General features: G+C 32.0%; 1 protein-coding gene across 2 annotated transcripts; it reads left to right on the plus strand.

Moving 5' to 3' along the window:
• The first annotated feature begins 10884 nt into the window (after positions 1 to 10884).
• LOC131106205 (von Willebrand factor A domain-containing protein 1-like) lies at positions 10885 to 18894 on the plus strand. 2 transcript variants are annotated; one of them, XM_078798510.1, is made up of 5 exons: positions 10885 to 11071; positions 14129 to 14662; positions 14728 to 15006; positions 16393 to 16668; positions 18270 to 18894. In XM_078798510.1, exons 1-5 carry the CDS (start codon positions 10954 to 10956, stop codon positions 18545 to 18547), a joined length of 1485 nt encoding a protein of 494 aa, XP_078654636.1. In that variant the 5' UTR covers positions 10885 to 10953; the 3' UTR covers positions 18548 to 18894. The 2 variants fall into 2 exon arrangements, with proteins under 2 accessions (XP_078654636.1, XP_057911041.2); XM_058055058.2 differs by having other exon boundaries at positions 18273 to 18894.
• The last annotated feature ends 450 nt before the right edge of the window (positions 18895 to 19344 follow it).

The following is a 19344-nucleotide window of genomic DNA, read 5'->3' on the forward strand; positions in this document are numbered from 1 at the left end:
TTGCGCACGTACGCAACATGAACAAGCATATTCTAAAATAGTTTTATTTCTAAAAAATGACTATTTAACAATATGTTTTCTAAAACTGAAACAAACGAGGACACACAACAGAAGACAGCGCTCATAAATAAATTTCCTGACATTTTGCTCTTTGGCTCTGCAGAGTCAAAGTCCTTAGAGGAAAGAGAGAAAGGTCAAACGAGAAGAATGCTGAGACATTAAAAGCCACATTTTAGAGCGATGTTACTGATGTGATCATAGAGCTACAAGCACTATGCCGCCAGTTTTTGCATGATTCTGTTGAACATTTTCACCAAAATATTCCCTCAGTTTTTGTAGAATATCGCACGTAACAAATTGCATCAAGTTTTTCTGCCTCAGTTTTTGTAAACTAATTTAATTACAGTCAAACCTTGTTTTCTGTTTTGGTACAATTTTTGGGGGGGTAAAATTTTTTTTATTTATTTATTTTTTTACACCCCGATTTTTATTCTTTTTTGTTATAAATTGTCACCAAAATGTATTAATTTAAAAATTATTTTGCCTCAGGTTTCATCTACTGACTCAGTTTTTGTACAGTATAGCACGTAACAAAACACGTAATAAAACTCAGTTTTTGTAAAGTAATTTAATTACAGTCAAACCTTGTTTTCTGTTTTGGTACAATTTTGGGGGGGGTAAAAAATTTTTTATTTATTTTTTTTTTTTTACACCCCGATTTTTATTCTTTTTTGTTATAAATTGTCACCAAAATGTATTAATTTAAAAATTATTTTGCCTCAGGTTTCATCTACTGACTCAGTTTTTGTACAGTATAGCACGTAACAAAACACGTAATAAAACTCAGTTTTTGTAAAGTAATTTAATTACAGTCAAACCTTGTTTTCTGTTTTGGTACAATTTTTGGGGGGGTAAAATTTTTTTTATTTATTTATTTTTTTTTTTACACCCCGATTTTTATTCTTTTTTGTTATAAATTGTCACCAAAATTTATTAATTTAAAAATTATTTTGCCTCAGGTTTCATCTACTGACTCAGTTTTTGTACAGTATAGCACGTAACAAAACACGTAATAAAACTCAGTTTTTGTAAACTAATTTAATTACAGTCAAACCTTGTTTTCTGTTTTGGTACAATTTTTTGGGGGGTAATTTTTTTTTTTTTTTTTTTTATTTTTTTACACCCCGATTTTTTATTCTTTTTTGTTATAAATTGTCACCAAAATTTATTAATTTAGAAATTATTTTGCCTCAGGTTTCATCTACTGACTCAGTTTTTGTACAGTATAGCACGTAACAAAACACGTAATAAAACTCAGTTTTTGTAAACTAATTTAATTACAGTCAAACCTTGTTTTCTGTTTTGGTACAATTTTTGGGGGGGTAAATTTTTATTTATTTATTTATTTATTTTTTTACACCCCGATTTTTATTCTTTTTTGTTATAAATTGTCACCAAAATTTATTAATTTAAAAATTATTTTGCCTCAGGTTTCATCTACTGACTCAGTTTTTGTACAGTATAGCACGTAACAAAACACGTAATAAAACTCAGTTTTTGTAAACTAATTTAATTACAGTCAAACCTTGTTTTCTGTTTTGGTACAATTTTTTGGGGGGTAAATTTTTTTTTTATTTTTTTTATTTTTTTACACCCCGATTTTTTATTCTTTTTTGTTATAAATTGTCACCAAAATTTATTAATTTAGAAATTATTTTGCCTCAGGTTTCATCTACTGACTCAGTTTTTGTACAGTATAGCACGTAACAAAACACGTAATAAAACTCAGTTTTTGTAAACTAATTTAATTACAGTCAAACCTTGTTTTCTGTTTTGGTACAATTTTTGGGGGGGTAAATTTTTATTTATTTATTTATTTATTTTTTTACACCCCGATTTTTATTCTTTTTTGTTATAAATTGTCACCAAAATTTATTAATTTAAAAATTATTTTGCCTCAGGTTTCATCCACTGTCTCAGTTTTTGTACAGTATAGCACGTAACAAATTGCATCAAATATTTCTGCCTCAGTTTTTGTAAACTAATTTAATTACAGTCAAACCTTGTTTCCTGTTTTGGTACAATTTTTGGGGGGATAAAAAAAAATTTTTAATTTTTTTTTTTTTTTACACTCTGGTTTTTAATTCTTTTTTGTTATAAATTGTCATCAAAATTTGGTTTTAACTCTATTAATATTTGTACATTTCTTAGCAGTCTGTTTGGTGTTAAGCTGCTGAGTGATGAGTTCAGTCTCCCAGCTGCGAGGTCTGAGCGCTAACCACTCGACCGCCGTGCCGCCCTTGTTCATACAATAACAGTTAAAAGTTTGCGGACACTTCCTCATGCTATCGAGCGACAAAGTGACCGCAAACCTTTGAACACCCTTCTCCATATGCACGTGAGTATTTACCCATCACTCTTGTTTTCCTTTTTTTATATTATTGAGTATATTTACTACATTCATGCATAATAATATTGCTGAATCGTCCACCAGATTGGTCTTCTGAATCATCTCTCTGATGTTCTGTTGGACCCAAAGCAGTAAAGTAAGTCGTGTTTTGTGACTCAAAGCCTTGTTTACGGTCCCACCAAGGTCATGTGATTTATTGACGTGGAGCCTTCCGAAAAAGCGGCATTGATTGTTGACAGGTCGCCACTGCTGCAATATGTTTCCTTTGAGTGGATGCACACGAGCATGAAAAAAAAATATCAGTGATGTTTAACAGCACTTGTGCTCCTCGGTGTTAAACCGTGGCGCCCGAGGTGGGTCAGATCATCATTTGGAACATTTTTATTCATCTCTCCAGTGGAGAAATGAAGCAGGCATAACTCATACAGTATGCAGTTCATCTTCAAGAGTGCTTGAATGCGTCCTTCCCTCCTTTACCCCCGCAGGCAGCCACGTATCTCGCATCCGCATATTAATATGAAATCAGCTTGAACCAGGCCTGGTTATGTATGAGAATGCAGCGGCATCGATCACTGGGGTTTGCGCTGATGTTACACTCTTTCTAAATGGTGCAATTTGGCGAGAACGCTCTGATTTATTTTGTGACTCCCCAGTTGATGACTTGCACGGGAGAAGTCGTCGAGTTAAGGACCCGCAACAAGATGTGGAATGATGTTTTGCTCATGTGTCAAGAGCGCGGATGAGATCCCAGGAGACAGGGGGCTTGAGGAGGTACCGCGCCGATGTCGCCGCTATTATGCAAAGTTGACCTTTTAATGACAGTAAAACGTCGACAGAGCACCAAAAGTGAAAAAAAAACATAATCTCGCTCCACTTTTCAAGTTGAAAACTTTCTTCCTTGTTTATTGCAGTTAATTGGTTCCAGACCCTTAGATGCATAAGTGGGTCAAAAATGAAAATTATTTATCATTTCATATTCCAAGAATTCCTCAAAAAGCATGTTTTTAATATCATTCCATTTAAATTTTTAACTTACCTTTTTAAAATTTTAAGAAATTGTAGTTTTTGTGTTACTACCCCAACCTTCCATAAGTGGGTCAAAAATGACACAGTCAGGTTGTTTTCTTGAAATATCTTTGTAATGAAAAATTGTTATCATTTCATATTCCAGGTATTCCTCAAAAAACATGTTTTTGATATCATACCATTCAAATTTTTAACTTACCTTTTTAAATTTTAAGAAATTGTAGTTTTTGTGTTACTACCCCAACCTTCCATAAGTGGGTCAAAAATGACCCGGTCAGGTTGTTTTCTTGAAATATCTTTGTAATGAATTTTTTTTTATCATTTCATATTCCAGGTATTCCTAAAAAAACATGTTTTTAATATCATGCCATTCACATTTTTAACTTATCTTTTATACATTTTAAGAAATTGTAGTTTTTGTGTTACTACCCCAACCTTCCATAAGTGGGTCAAAAATGACCCGGTCAGGTTGTTTTCTTGAAATATCTTCATAATGAACATTTTTTATCATTTCATATTCCAGGTATTCCTCAAAAAACATGTTTTTGATATCATGCCATTCAAATTTTTAACTTATCTTTTATACATTTTAAGAAATTTTAGTTTTTGTGTTACTACCCCAACCTTCCATAAGTGGGTCAAAAATGACCCGGTCAGGTTGTTTTCTTGAAATATCTTCATAATGAAAATTTTTCATCATTTCATATTCCAGGTATTCCTCAAAAAATATGTTTTTAATATCATGCCATTCAAATTTTTAACTTATCTTTTATACATTTTAAGAAATTGTAGTTTTTGTGTTACTACCCCAACCTTCCATAAGTGGGTCAAAAATGACCCGGTCAGGTTGTTTTCTTGAAATATCTTCGTAATGAATTTTTTTTTATCATTTCATATTCCAGATATTCCTCAAAAAACATGTTTTTGATATCATGCCATTCAAATTTGAAGAAATTGTAGTTTTTGTGTTACTACCCCAACCTTCCATAAATGGGTCAAAAATGACCCAAAAATGTTGTTTTAAGTGATACTTTTTTCAAAAACTATTCAATCGCCTGGTGTCTTAAGATATTTTTTGACAGATAAATAAGTGCAATTTAAATATTTTCAAAACATAAATATTATTTTGAAGTAAAAATCCCTATTGTATATACAGATGCGATTCTGATACTAAACAATATAATAAACAATATAATATCTTGAATACATTGGCTAACCAGCGCAGTTGTCAATTGATTTTCAGTTCATCTTATTGGAAGCAGATCCAGTCCAAAAATTGCAGACCAGTATAACCTGCATGACTGCAGTTTTGGGCACTTGGGGGCGGCAAAAACACATTGTGAACAACTATACTGTGAACTAGGTTGCATCAGTCCGGTTTTCCTGGCAGAACCAACAGCAGCAAACATGCACATTGCATAAACACATCACCTATGTGCTAAAAAACACTTCACTCATATGCAACCAGAAGAAAACAAACTTTTCCAAAATCTTCCTCATTGGGAAATTCCACATCTCTGTTTTGCAGGTAGGGCTCGGATGCCGCAGGTCCAGACATGCAGCACACACGCACATCAGGAAGGAAGGCTGCATCCATATCTGTCTGTGTAAACACTGGTAAGTACCTCTCATCAGGAAATCTTAAGAGCTCTGCAAGTGTGTATTCCTCAAGACGTCACTTTAAACATGAAATGAAAACACTGAACATGGACTACAGCAGGGGTCTCAAACATGCGGCCCGCGCAAGTTTGATATGGATGCTGTATGGTATCATGTACCCAGAAAAAATTATTACGTTTGATTCATGTTCATGTTAAAGGTTAAATAACTGTTAATAGTTATCCTCCCTATCCGTGTGGAAGTGGTACGTTTTTGGCTATTTAAGTTGAAAGGAAATAACTTGAAGGCTACCGTTTAGGTCGCTAGCTCTCTAGTTTGCGGGTTAGGATGTGTCTCAAGGCCAGGGGTCTCAAACACGTGGCCCGCGGGCCAAATGTGGCCCGCAGGACACTAGTTTGAGGCCCCCCGCCTTATGAATATGAAAGTTTAATGTTAGTGCGGCCCGCGCAAGTTTGATATGGATGCTGTATGGTATCATGTACCCAGAAAAAATTATTACGTTTGATTCATGTTCATGTTAAAGGTTAAATAACTGTTAATAGTTATCCTCCCTATCTGTGTGGAAGTGGTAAGTTTTTGGCGATTTAAGTTTAAAGGCTTGAAGGCTACCGTTTAGGTGGCTAGCTCTCTAGTTTGCGAGTTAGCATGTGTCTCAAGACCCTGCAGTTGCGCAATATGTTGTAAATAAAAAGAGTATAAATGTGACTATAGTCGTGTTTTGTCATGTCTACAGGGCTCTAATAATGCTTTGTTCATTTTAATCTGAAAAAAATCATTTGTCTACCCACCAACTATATGTGGTTTCTTAAGTTTTGATTATTTGCCGTTTTGTTGTTATTATAGTTTTATGTCTTCGGGGTACATGTGTATGATGTTCCTTTCACAGCCCTGCTATTACCAGCTTGTAAAAGGAACACTGGCACCCGTGCTGCACAATTAGAGAGCTGATGGCTGACATCATCGCATATAAACAATCCAAATGATGACTAGAATGAAAGAAAGAAAGCTCGTCTATAATGGCACCGCCCAAGTGGAACACAGCTGAAGCGGTAGGATCTGGAGCTGAAGCTGTAGTTTATAGCCTCAAGTGTCAAACATAAACCTGGAAGTTTTGGTGCCCGCGACTTGCCTTGAGACGTTTTACATTGGAATCGCCGTCATTTATGGTTGCTGAATTTAGACCGTTTATAAGCGCTTTTAGTGTAGCCTTAATGCTAATGAGCTGTGTTTCTCCATAAGCGTTTGTATTTTATACACTTGTCACATTAATGTAATGGTTTTATTTCATTTGATCAGATTACAATTGAATGCATCCCATAATCAGTTCCCAGTTCCACATGTCCAAAAGGAGTAGGAAGAAGCAAAGCTTATTAAATCCTACCCCTCCATCTGGTACTTTTACAATCAGTAACTGTTACATTTGTTCACTTCCTGCTTTCCTAATTTAATTTTAATTTTAATTTTAATTTTAATTTTAATTTTAATTTTAATTTTAATTTTAATTTTAATTTTAATTTTAATTTTAATTTTAATTTTAATTTTAATTTTAATTTTAATTTTAATTTTAATTTTAATTTTAATTTTAATTTTAATTTTGTCACGTACCAAAGTAGGAGGTGATATGAGTGAAGACAGTAACTGTTACATTTGTTCACTTCCTGCTTTCCTAATATAGTTTTAATTTTAATTTTAATTTTAATTTTAATTTTAATTTTAATTTTAATTTTAATTTTAATTTTAATTTTAATTTTAATTTTAATTTTAATTTTAATTTTAATTTTAATTTTAATTTTAATTTTGTCACGTACCAAAGTAGGAGGTGATATGAGTGAAGACAGTAACTGTTACATTTGTTCACTTCCTGCTTTCCTAATACATTTTTAATTTTAATTTTAATTTTAATTTTGTCACGTACCAAAGTAGGAGGTGATATGAGTGAAGACAGTAACTGTTACATTTGTTCACTTCCTGCTTTCCTAATATAATTTTAATTTTAATTTTAATTTTAATTTTAATTTTAATTTTAATTTTAATTTTAATTTTAATTTTAATTTTAATTTTAATTTTAATTTTAATTTTAATTTTAATTTTATCACGTACCGAAGTAGGAGGTGATAAGAGTGAAGACAGTAACTGTTACATTTGTTCACTTCCTGCTTTCCTAATATAATTTTAATTTTAATTTTAATTTTAATTTTAATTTTAATTTTAATTTTAATTTTAATTTTAATTTTAATTTTAATTTTAATTTTAATTTTAATTTTAATTTTAATTTTATCACGTACCGAAGTAGGAGGTGATAAGAGTGAAGACAGTAACTGTTACATTTGTTCACTTCCTGCTTTCCTAATTTTAATTTTAATTTTAATTTTAATTTTAATTTTAATTTTAATTTTAATTTTAATTTTAATTTTAATTTTAATTTTAATTTTAATTTTAATTTTAATTTTAATTTTAATTTTGTCACGTACCGAAGTAGGAGGTGATAAGAGTGAAGACAGTAATTGTTACATTTGTTCACTTCCTGCTTTCCTAATTTTAATTTTAATTTTAATTTTAATTTTAATTTTAATTTTAATTTTAATTTTAATTTTAATTTTAATTTTAATTTTAATTTTAATTTTAATTTTAATTTTAATTTTAATTTTAATTTTAATTTTAATTTTAATTTTAATTTTGTCACGTACCAAAGTAGGAGGTGATATGAGTGAAGACAGTAACTGTTACATTTGTTCACTTCCTGCTTTCCTAATATAGTTTTAATTTTAATTTTAATTTTAATTTTAATTTTAATTTTAATTTTAATTTTAATTTTAATTTTAATTTTAATTTTAATTTTAATTTTAATTTTAATTTTAATTTTAATTTTAATTTTAATTTTGTCACGCTAGGGAGCTAACCAGTTAGCCTCAAGTTTCATTCAATTTGGAGTCGCCAATTAACCCAGCATGTTTTTTGGAATATGGGAGGAAGCCGGAAAAGCCACGCATGTACGGGGAGGGTGGAATTGAACTCGAGTCTCCCAGCTGGGAGGCCTGTGCGCTAACCACTCCTTCGCTGTGCAGCCTTAGCCTCAAATTTATTTCTTCTAATACAACCACTTCCACACTTTGCATGAAGTCATGTGGTACATGACTTCATGCAGTGTTAAGCTAATGTCTTGTAAGGTAATTATTTAAGTGGTAAATGCAAAACCACCATGAGGAGAAATGACAAGATCTTCCAGTCGAGCAGCAGATGTTATCGACTGCTGTCTCGTCAAAAACCCCGGGATTGATTTTAAGATTACTGAACCTGTTGCTTACGTGAGTAGAATACATAGCAGTCTGGTATGTAAGCAAAAGGCGGACGCCACTTTTTTTTGGGCATCATGCCCAGTCTTATATATATATAAAACATGAATACATATTTCTTTCCCTTTTCTGTGCAGTATAACCAAAGAAAACAGCTAGTATGAGCTAGCTAACAATGCACTTCATTGGGAGGTACTTATTTCAACTATGAAGCTCTCTTAAAAAAATACTCTAACAATGTTTGTTGTACATGTTGTGATTATGCATGAACAAGTACATTATTGATAACATGTAATACTTATAGTATTTTGCCGTATGTTGAAGATTTAAAACATTTCCGAAACTTTCTCAATGTATCCCAGGAGCTTACTTCCAGGTACTTCCATCAACAACAACAGCATAGAAACAACACTAGAACAACAACATTTGCAATATCTCATCGCGCTCAGCAAGATGGCCGCGTCTTCCAGCACGAGACGTGCGCTCCAGTAGCAAAATTAGCAAAATTTGTAGCAAAATTCTGTCTGTTCCATCAGGGAGTGAGGTGTTGTGTTACTCGGTCAGATAAGTATAGTTTTTCATGTTAGCTGCTACATTAGCAATATCGCTGTAGCTTGTTTTTTTTATTATTATTATTTTTATTTGGGCAAATATATGAAACATTACAGTGCATTTCTTACATCAATGAAAATATAACTTTCCATTATTTACATTTGTATTCAACTATCTGATCACAAGCCGAAAAGGAGTAGGCTGAAGCAAAAGCTTATAAATGCCTACCTCTTTTTGCAAGATATAATCATGTTCATGCCACATCATTATTGTAATATTATTATTGTTATTATCATTATTGTCATTATTTTTACAATCTTTATCATTATTATTGTCATTATTATCAGCATTATTATAATCATCAGTAATATTTCCATTTTCATCATTATAGTTGTAACAATTTTTGGATTTTTTTTAATTATTATTTAATTTTACAGACTTCATTGCTTCTTGTAGATTGCTGTATCGTTCCATCTGTTGTTTTCTGAAATCCGCAGTATTTGTGCTTTTATTGTCAATTTATTAGCCCACTTATTTTGTGGAAATATGGACTAATAACTATAAAAGCAATCTTCACTCATATCACCTCCTACTTCGGTATGTGACAAAATTTAAATTTAAATTAAAAAAAATTTAAATTTAAATTTAAATTGATGTGAGGAAAAAAAAATATTTTAATTTTAATTTTAATTTAAATTGATGTGAGGAAAAAAAAATAACTAATAGCTAATAACTATAAAAGCAATCTTCACTCATATCACCTCCTACTTCGGTATGTGACAAAATTAAAATTAAAATTAAAATTAAAATTAAAATTAAAATTAAAATTAAAATTAAAATTAAAATTAAAATTAAAATTAAAATTAAAATTAAAATTAAAATTAAAATTAAAATTAAAATTAAAATTAAAATTATATTAGGAAAGCAGGAAGTGAACCAATGTAACAGTTACTGTCTTCACTCATATCACCTCCTACTTTGGTACGTGACAAAATTAAAATTAAAATTAAAATTAAAATTAAAATTAAAATTAAAATTAAAATTAAAATTAAAATTAAAATTAAAATTAAAATTAAAATTAAAATTAAAATTAAAATTAAAATTAAAATTAAAATTAAAATTAAAATTAAATTAGGAAAACAGGAAGTGAACAAATGTAACAGCTACTGTCTTCACTCATATCACCTCCTACTTCGGTACGTGACAAAATTAAAATTAAAATTAAAATTAAAATTAAAATTAAAATTAAAATTAAAATTAAAATTAAAATTAAAATTAAAATTAAAATTAAAATTAAAATTAAAATTAAAATATATTAGGAAAGCAGGAAGTGAACAAATGTAACAGTTAGTGATTGTAAAAGTACCAGATGGAGAGGTAGGATTTAATAAGCTTTGCTTCTTCCTACTCCTTTTGGACATGTGGAACTGGGAACTGATTATGGGATGCACTCAATTGGAATCTGATGCATGTTCAAATGAAATAAAACCATTACTTTTTCCCCTTAAATGTAACATTTACATATAATTTTCTGGATTGCATGTGTCTAGTCTTGTGCATTAAAAAACAAGAACTTGAGACCGTGTCTGGTTATATATATATATATATATATATATGGTTAATATATAAGTCAGTTATGTACACTGTTGCCGTTTTTTAAGGGGTTTTGGAGTAACTCCTAGCAGTACTAGCTTTCAAGGTGATATTGACAGCATCACTCGGAATGCTTCTAACCTTTTGTGTTATTTTAGATAGCAGGGGATTACTAACGAGCCGTCACAGTACTTGGTAAGTATGACAGATTGGCATTATAATGAAATGTGTGTGTGTGTGTGTGTGTGTGTGTGTGTGTCATGACCCAGAGCTAGCTGGTTACAAGTTGAAGCACCTTCAAATGGTCTCTTATATCACAGCAATGATGTGATCTCCTGATTGCCCCGAAGGAGGGGAGGAGTAGGAGGAGTAAGAGGAAGGTAAAATGCCTGCGTGCGTAGTACAGAAAAGAACAAGAAGAGTTGAGTAGTTTGGCGTTCTTTTCCTGCAGCTTCCGGAATGCTTCCCAGCGGGAGGATGAGGATGAAGAGGATCTTTGTACACGTTTTTGTTGCTCTTCTGTGGGCGATGTTGCTGCAGCGGGGCGGCTTGCAGGTTGTTGTGTTACCTGACACAGGTGAGAAGACACCCATGTTTATTATTGGACTGTACTGTTGTATTGGATGTTAGTAGACCATGTAGGTGTACCTATGGTGTACTCCGTAATGCAGTACTACATTTTCCATGTTATTACGTGGTTATCTATTATGCTGACATTTTATGCTTTATTATCACATACTGTACTTAGTACGATTACTAACTACTTTGGATGAATTGCAAAAAATAAATAATGAATACTAATATTACAATAATAAAAAAATATCAAATTAATTTAATTTTATTGAATTTTATTGAATTTTATTCAATTTTATTTAATTTTATTTAATTTTATTTAATGTTATTTAATTTTATTCAATTTTATTTAATTTTATTTAATTTTATTTAATGTTATTTAATTTTATTTTATTTTATTTTATTTTATTTTATTTTATTTTATTTTATTTTATTTTATTTTATTTTATTTTATTTTATTTTATTTTATTTTATTTTATTTTATTTTATTTTATTTTATTTTATTTTATGCTGACATTTTATGCTTTATTATCCCATACTGTACTTACTACTATTACTTACTACTTTGGATGAATTGCAAAAAATAAATAATGAATACTAATAAAATATATATAATTAATTATTAATTATTTTATTTAATTTTATTTAATTTTATTTAATTTTATTTAATTTTATTTAATTTTATTTAATTTTATTCAATTTTATTTTATTTTATTTTATTTTATTTTATTTTATTATAAGCAACCCCCGCGACCCTTGTGAGGAAAAGCGGTAGAAAATGAATGAATGAACAACCATTTACCACTTCCACACTTCATGCAGTGTAAAGCTAATATCATGTAAGCTAATGTCTCAATGTGTAGTGTCACCTAGTGACCAAAATACTACATTCATTCATTTTCAACCGCTTTTCCTCACGAGGGTCACGGGAGTGCTGGAGCCTATCCCAGCTGTCTTTGGGGGAGAGGTGGGGTACACCCTGGACTGGTGGCCAGCCAATCACAGGGCACATATAGACAAACAACCATTCACACTCACATTCATACCTATGGACAATTTGGAGTCGCTAATTAGAATTAACCTAGCATGTTTTTGGAATGTGGGAGGAAATCGGCGTCCTCAGAGAAAAGCCGGGGAGGGGAGGGGAGGGTGGAATTGAACTCGAGTCTCCCAGCTGGGAGGCCTGTGCGCTAACCAATCCTTCACTGTGCAGCCCTAGCCTCAAATTTATTTCTTCAAATACAACCACTTCCACACTTTTTAAGTACCCACTTTTTAAGAAAACCCACGCATGCACGGGGAGAACATGCAAACTCCACACAGAGATGGCCGAGGGTGGAATTGAACCCTGGTCTCCTAGCTGTGAGGTCTGCGCACTAACCACTCGACCGCCATGCCGCCCCAAAATAAAGATATATTAGACTATACTCCCATCCATCCATTTTCTATCCCGTTTGTTATTCCATATTATGTAATGATGTTTCTTGGAAAAGCAGGTTTTGACCGCATAGCCATCCAGTCTACAGTCTAATATTCCAGCTCTTTGTTATTACATACATATTTTCAAACAATACATCAGAGAAACACTCAGTGGCCTTTTATGGAAGCATGACATTTTAAATAATGACTTGCTTTTCCGACGCTTTTGCTTTGATGCACGGGGGGGGAGTGGGGGGGGGGGGGCGTTGCTCACACCTGCTTCTTGTATCAGGACTTGTCTGGTCAGCGATGATGCAAGGAAGACAAGCTTAAAAGTAAATCTATCTTCTCATCAAGACACTTTTTGCACACCAACAAAAGTTTTGGAAAAATGCTAAGATGTGACATTCCGTAAACGCATCGCCATCTCCATCTCCATCTCCATCGCCAAGCCAAGAAGTTTGTGTAAACAACCCTCATTTGTGTTTCTCCTGTGTTTTGTCTTGGTCTGTTTTTTTGAAGTATGCTGTACATGGGGAGACACGACTTCCTTTCGTTGTTTCACTCCTTATTATTATTATTTTTTAGACATAGACTTAGACTTTCTTTAGTGTCATTGCACAATAACACAGCAGTGAAATTGCCAACGAAATGTCGTGCAATAATAAATAATAAATAATAAATAATAAATAATAAATAATAAATAATAAATAATAAATAATAAATAATAAATAATAAATAATAAATAATAAATAATAAATAATAAATAATAAATAATAAATAATAAATAATAAATAATAAATAATAAATAATAAATAATAAATAATAAATACATCCATGCGTAGGTTTAACCTCCTACTTCGGTACATGACAAAATTAAAATTAAAATTAAAATTAAAATTAAAATTAAAATTAAAATTAAAATTAAAATTAAAATTAAAATTAAAATTAAAATTAAAATTAAAATTAAAATTAAAATTAAAATTAAAATTAAAATTATTTTAAAAATAAAATAAAATTATATTAGGAAAGCAGGAAGTGAACAAATGTAACAGTTAGTGATTGTAAAAGTACCAGATGGAGGGGTAGGATTTAATAAGCTTTGCTTCTTCCTACTCCTTTTGGACATGTGGAACTGGGAACTGATTATGGGATGCATTCAATTGTAATCTGATGCATGTTCAAATGAAATAAAACCATTACCATTACTATTATCATTTTTCATGTTTAAATATTAGTCAATGGCAACACCACTGAACACAAAATGCATTTTTTAAATGAAACTATATATTATTATTATTAATTAAACCTACATGGCCTTGTGTGGCCACATATAGACAAACAACCATTCACACTCACATAAAGAACATTGTAGCGACAGTAAAATATGGTGGAGGTAGTGTGATGGTGTGGGGCTGTTTTGCTAATTCAGGACCTGATAGACTTGCTGTGATGAAAGGAAGCATGAATTCTGCTGAAGGAGAACTTGCCAGCTATTTTGACAATAACGGTTGTGTGTTTACTCATTTGAGTGGACAAGCTGTACACTGACTCCTCTAAAGAATATCCAGGTTTTGTCCATTGAGACAAAACATCTCGGTATCAGATAGAAACCCCATCCAGTTTTCTGTCTTGTGTCCAGTGTCAAACTGCTGCGAGGGGGACATTCTCCTGCTTCTGGACTCCTCAGGCAGTGTAGCCAACTACGAGTTCTCACGCCTCCTGCGCTTCACCGCTAAGCTACTCCGCCCCTTCCTGTTGGGTCGCGGCCACGTGAGAGTGGGGCTTCTGCAGGTGGGAACCAACCCGAACTTGGAGTTTGGCCTGGACGTGCACAGCAAACAGGAAAGTCTGCAGAAAGCTCTCCTGGGGGTCAGCCAGCTGCAAGGGGACACAAACACCAAGGCGGCACTGGGGGTGGCTCAGCATGTCCTGACGGACGCCCGTGCCCAAAAGGTTCTCCTCTGGCTGACTGACGGCGTGGAGCTGGGCGAGGTGGACGAGCCCATCACGCGGATGAAGGAGCGGGGGGTTTTTGTCTTGATTGTGTCCACGGTGCACGGAAACTTCCAAGTGTTGCAGCGTGCGGTGTCCCCTCCTGTGGAGACCCACCTGTACTCGGTGGACATCGATAACATGGACATCATCACCGAAGACCTGCGGGCGGCCATTATCAGTATGTGTGCTCCGTATTGAAGTTTCTAATCTTTATATTCATTCATTTGTGTTTTTTTTTTGTAGAAATTATCCAAGCGGAGCGACTGCGTGTGGCGGGCGTCACATCCCGTAGCGCCGTGCTGCAATGGCGCCCTGTTTTAACCCGGCACAGCGGCTTCTATGAGCTGTGGTATCACGCCAAAGACGATACTCAAACGGAGGCGAGACGCTTCCTTTCGGGCGAATCAAGCCGGGTGGAGCTCACCGACCTTCAGCCTGAGACCAGCTACTCCGCCTTCCTGCGACCCGAGTCCAACCGGAGGCTTTTCAGCACCCTCACTGTGAGCTTCACCACGCTTCCCGGTGAGACCATACCATAAGCATTTAGCTGTGATGCTAACACACAACCTTGAGGGACATGTTTGGGGGTTGTTATGATGTGCTATGATGTATTAGCAGGCACGTAAGTTCTCCATTTATTTGTTTTACTGGTTTTCTTTGGGTTTATATGCAATTCATGCAGGAATCACGAGACACCCAGCTCACAAGGCTGGCTTCATTCTAAGAAAAGTTGAAAAAAAATATGACATAACTCCTCTTATTTATTATTATTTTTATTTATTTTTATTTATTTTTATTTAGTTTTATTTATTTTTATTTATTTTTATTTAGTTTTATTTAGTTTTATTTATTTTTATTTAGTTTTATTTAGTTTTATTTAGTTTTATTTATTTATTTGTTTATTATTTATTTTTATTTTATTTTTTTATTATTATTTATTACTTAGAATTATTTAAATTAATTGTACAAATTACTGTTTACGCTGTACATTGTTCATATTTGATGTCATCTATTTATTCTCCACATTATTATTATTATTATTATTATTATTATTATTATTATTATTATTATTATTATTATTATTATTATTATTATTATGCAGGAGCCATTATTTTTATTATTTATTTTTATATTTTTATTTTTTATTATTATTTATTACTTAGAATTATTTAAAATAATTGTATTAATTTTATTAATATTTGATCTATTTATTCTCCACATTATTATTATTCTTTTTATTATTATTATTATTATTATTATTATTATTATTATTATTATGCGGGAGCTATTATTTTTATTATTTATTTTTATATTTTTATTTTTTATTATTATTTATTACTTAGAATTATTTAAAATAATTGTATTAATTTTATTAATATTTGATCTATTTATTCTCCACATTATTATTATTCTTTTTATTATTATTATTATTATTATTATTATGCGGGAGCTATTATTTTTATTATTTATTTTTATTTATGTATTTATTTATTTTTATTATTTATTTTGTATTATTATTTATTACTTATAATTATTTAAATTATTTGTACAAAATACTGTTTGTGCTGCACATTGTTCATATTTGATGTAATCTATTTATTCTCCACATTATTATTATTTTTATTATTATTATTATTTATTATGTGGGAGCCATTATTTGTATTTTTATTTATTTTTTTGTATTTTTATTTATTTTAATTATTATTTATTACTTATAATTATTTTAATTATTTGTACAAATTACCCTGTACTATTATTATTGTACTATTATAGCCTGTTATTATCTATCTATCTATCTATCCATCCATCCATCCATCCATCCATCCATCCATCCATCCATCCATCTATCTATTCTATCGTTGTGGCTCATCCAGCAGCGTTCCTTCACGTCACCTCCTGTTCCACCAGATGTTCTGAGCCCCTCTGTGGTCTCGGTGTCCGACTCCGGCCCCCGTCAGACCCGAGTGAGCTGGGGTCCCCTGCAGCCAGCTCAGGTCCGGAGTTACACGGTGGAGTACGGAACCATTCCAAGCGGAGCGGTGCAAAGGGTGACGCTGCCGAGCCATCGGAACTCCACTGTGCTTAGCGGCCTGGAGCCGGGTACTCAATACCTGGTCACTGTCAGTGCTTTGTACAAGGATGGGAAAGAAAGAGCCTTGTCTGTGAAAGCGTGCACCCAAGAAGGTGTGTACATTTGTTATGAATTAGTCGAATTAATTTATTTTATGATGAAAATCTTTCCAAAGGCTTACATATGTGTAACATTATGATGTAAAAAAAAACAAAGTTCCGTTCACATAATAACAATTATTTAATTAATTAATTATGAATTCAGATTAATTACATCTTTAGTTTAAGATTAATTAATTTTTCAATTACATTTTTGGTAGATTATGATGTAAAAAACAAAGTTCAATTCTTTTAATTACATTATTTAATGAATTAATGATACATTCAGATTAATTACAGTTAGTAATTAATTACAGTTAATTTTAATTAATTCATTTTTTTCAATGACTTTTTTGGCAGATGATGCTGCAAAAAAAACAAAGTTGTCTTCACTTGATTAAAATTAGTCAATGAATTAATTATACATTCAGATTAATTGCATTTTTAGTTTAAGTTTAAGATTAATTCATTTTTTTCAATGACTTTTTTGGCAGATTATGATGCAAAAATAACAAAGTTGATTTCACTTGATTAAAATTAGTCAATGAATTAATTATACATTCAGATTAATTGCATTTTTAGTTTAAGTTTAAGATTAATTCATTTTTTCAATTACTTTTTGGCAGATTATGATGCAAAAAAACAAAGTTGACTTCACTTGATTAAAATTAGTCAATGAATTAATTATACATTCAGATTAATTGCATTTTTAGTTTAAGTTTAAGATGAATTCATTTTTTTCAATGACTTTTTTGGCAGATTATGATGCAAAAAAAAACAAAGTTGACTTCAATTGATTAAAATTAGTCAATTAATTAATTATACATTCAGATTAATTGCATTTTTAGTTTAAGTTTAAGATTAATTAATTTTTTTCAATGATTTATTTGGCAGATTATGCTGCAAAAATAACAAAGTTGACTTCACTTGATTAAAATTAGTCAATGAATTAATTACACATTCAGATTAATTGCATTTTTAGTTTAAGTTTAAGATGAATTCATTTTTTTCAATTACTTTTTTGGCAGATTATGATGCAAAAAAACCAAAGTTGATTTCACTTGATTAAAATTAGTCAATGAATTAATTATACATTCAGATTAATTGCATTTTTAGTTTAAGTTTAAGATGAATTCATTTTTTTCAATGACTTTTTGGCAGATTATGCTGTAAAAAAACAAAGTTGACTTCACTTGATTAAAATTAGTCAATGAATTAATTATACATTCAGATTAATTGCATTTTTAGTTTAAGTTTAAGATTAATTATTTTTTTCAATGACTTTTTTGGCAGATTATGATGCAAAAAAAACAAAGTTGACTTCACTTGATTAAAATTGGTCAATGAATTAATTATACATTCAGATTAATTGCATTTTTAGATTAAGATTAATTCATTTTTTCAAAGACTTTTTTGGCAGATTATGAATTTAAAAAAAAGTTCAGTTCACATAATTGAAGTGCAAAAAAATCAGTTCCACAAATTCCATGTTTAAAAATTTTTTGCTCGTAAAGAAAGAAATTAATATTCATAGTTCACAGTTGTCCCACGACTTGAGTATCGCCTCTTCAGTCAGCCTTTGCACAGTTTTTGGAATAACTTGTATCATTTGCAAGCAGCAGCAGCAGCTCCTCCTGCCCTCGCCGACCTTCAGCTGACCCCATTGGAGCATGAGGAGGTGCAGGCGGAGTGGAAGGCCCGTCAGCAGGACGTGAGAGGCTACTGGCTGAACTGGGAAAGGGGCGGCGCCATCTCTTCCGCGTACCTGCCCCCGTCCTCTCGTTCCACACGACTGGCACACCTCGCCCCGAGCAGCCGAGTGTGTGTGTCTCCAGTGTACCAGTGGGGTCGAGGAGAGGGCGTATGCTGCAACACAGAAAAGGTACACGGTTAGCAGAACCCCATAGCGTCCTTCTTCTATTGTCGTGGGTTCGGTTGGTCACTTTGACCGGCGGGAAAAGCGTGAACGTAAAAAGAAAAGCACATTTGTTTCACATGTTTGCACATGTTGACATTTGCACAATTCAACATGCCTGAAAAGGAGTAGGAAGAGCATGATCTTATTTCCCTACCTTTTCTCCATGTTTCAGCTATTACCACATTTTTAACAATACTTACAATAATTTATGTGTTTATATATTGTCATTAAAAAGTTATATAGTTTATTTAGGTGTGTTATTGCAGTATATTATATTATGTATAAAATAATATTACACGTTTGTAGTGATGAAGGAAGAGAAAGTCTTGAAAATAATTAAATAAAAATCTGAAGAAATAATGACTATTCATTAATTCATCCCAGCTGTCTTCACATGAGAGGCGGGGTACACCCTGGACTGGCGGCCAGCCAATCACAGGGCACATATAGACAAACAACCATTCACACTCACATTCATACCTATGGACAATTTGGAGTCGCTAATTAACCTAGCATGTTTTTTTTTGGAATGTGGGAGGAAACCGGAGTACCCGGAGAAAACCCACGCATGCACGGGGAGAACATGCAAACTCCACACAGAGATGGCCGAGGGTGGAATTGAACTCGTGTCTCCTAGGTGCAGCCAAAGAATGACTAATGTTTGCTCATTTATTGCTCTGGCGTTTGGTTGATTGTGGCGCCATCTGGTGGCTGCTAAGTGCAACTGGAAGCCTTTTTTTACGAATACTGTATATATGGATGGAAGCCTGGTT

The sequence above is a fragment of the Doryrhamphus excisus genome, linkage group LG18 (genome assembly GCF_037039965.1).
Source record: "Doryrhamphus excisus strain RoL-2023G ecotype Guam linkage group LG18, RoL_Dexc_Guam_v1.1, whole genome shotgun sequence".
Lineage (NCBI taxonomy): Eukaryota > Metazoa > Chordata > Actinopteri > Syngnathiformes > Syngnathidae > Doryrhamphus > Doryrhamphus excisus.

Excerpts from the sequence above, each read along its gene's own strand:
- LOC131106205 (XM_078798510.1), top strand. The coding sequence starts at position 10,954 with ATGCTTCCCAGCGGGAGGATGAGGATGAAGAGGATCTTTGTACACGTT. Across the intron at positions 15,007-16,392 it reads GAGCTTCACCACGCTTCCCG|ATGTTCTGAGCCCCTCTGTG; the intron begins GTGAGACCATAC and ends CTGTTCCACCAG. Across the intron at positions 16,669-18,269 it reads GAAAGCGTGCACCCAAGAAG|CAGCAGCAGCAGCTCCTCCT; the intron begins GTGTGTACATTT and ends ATCATTTGCAAG.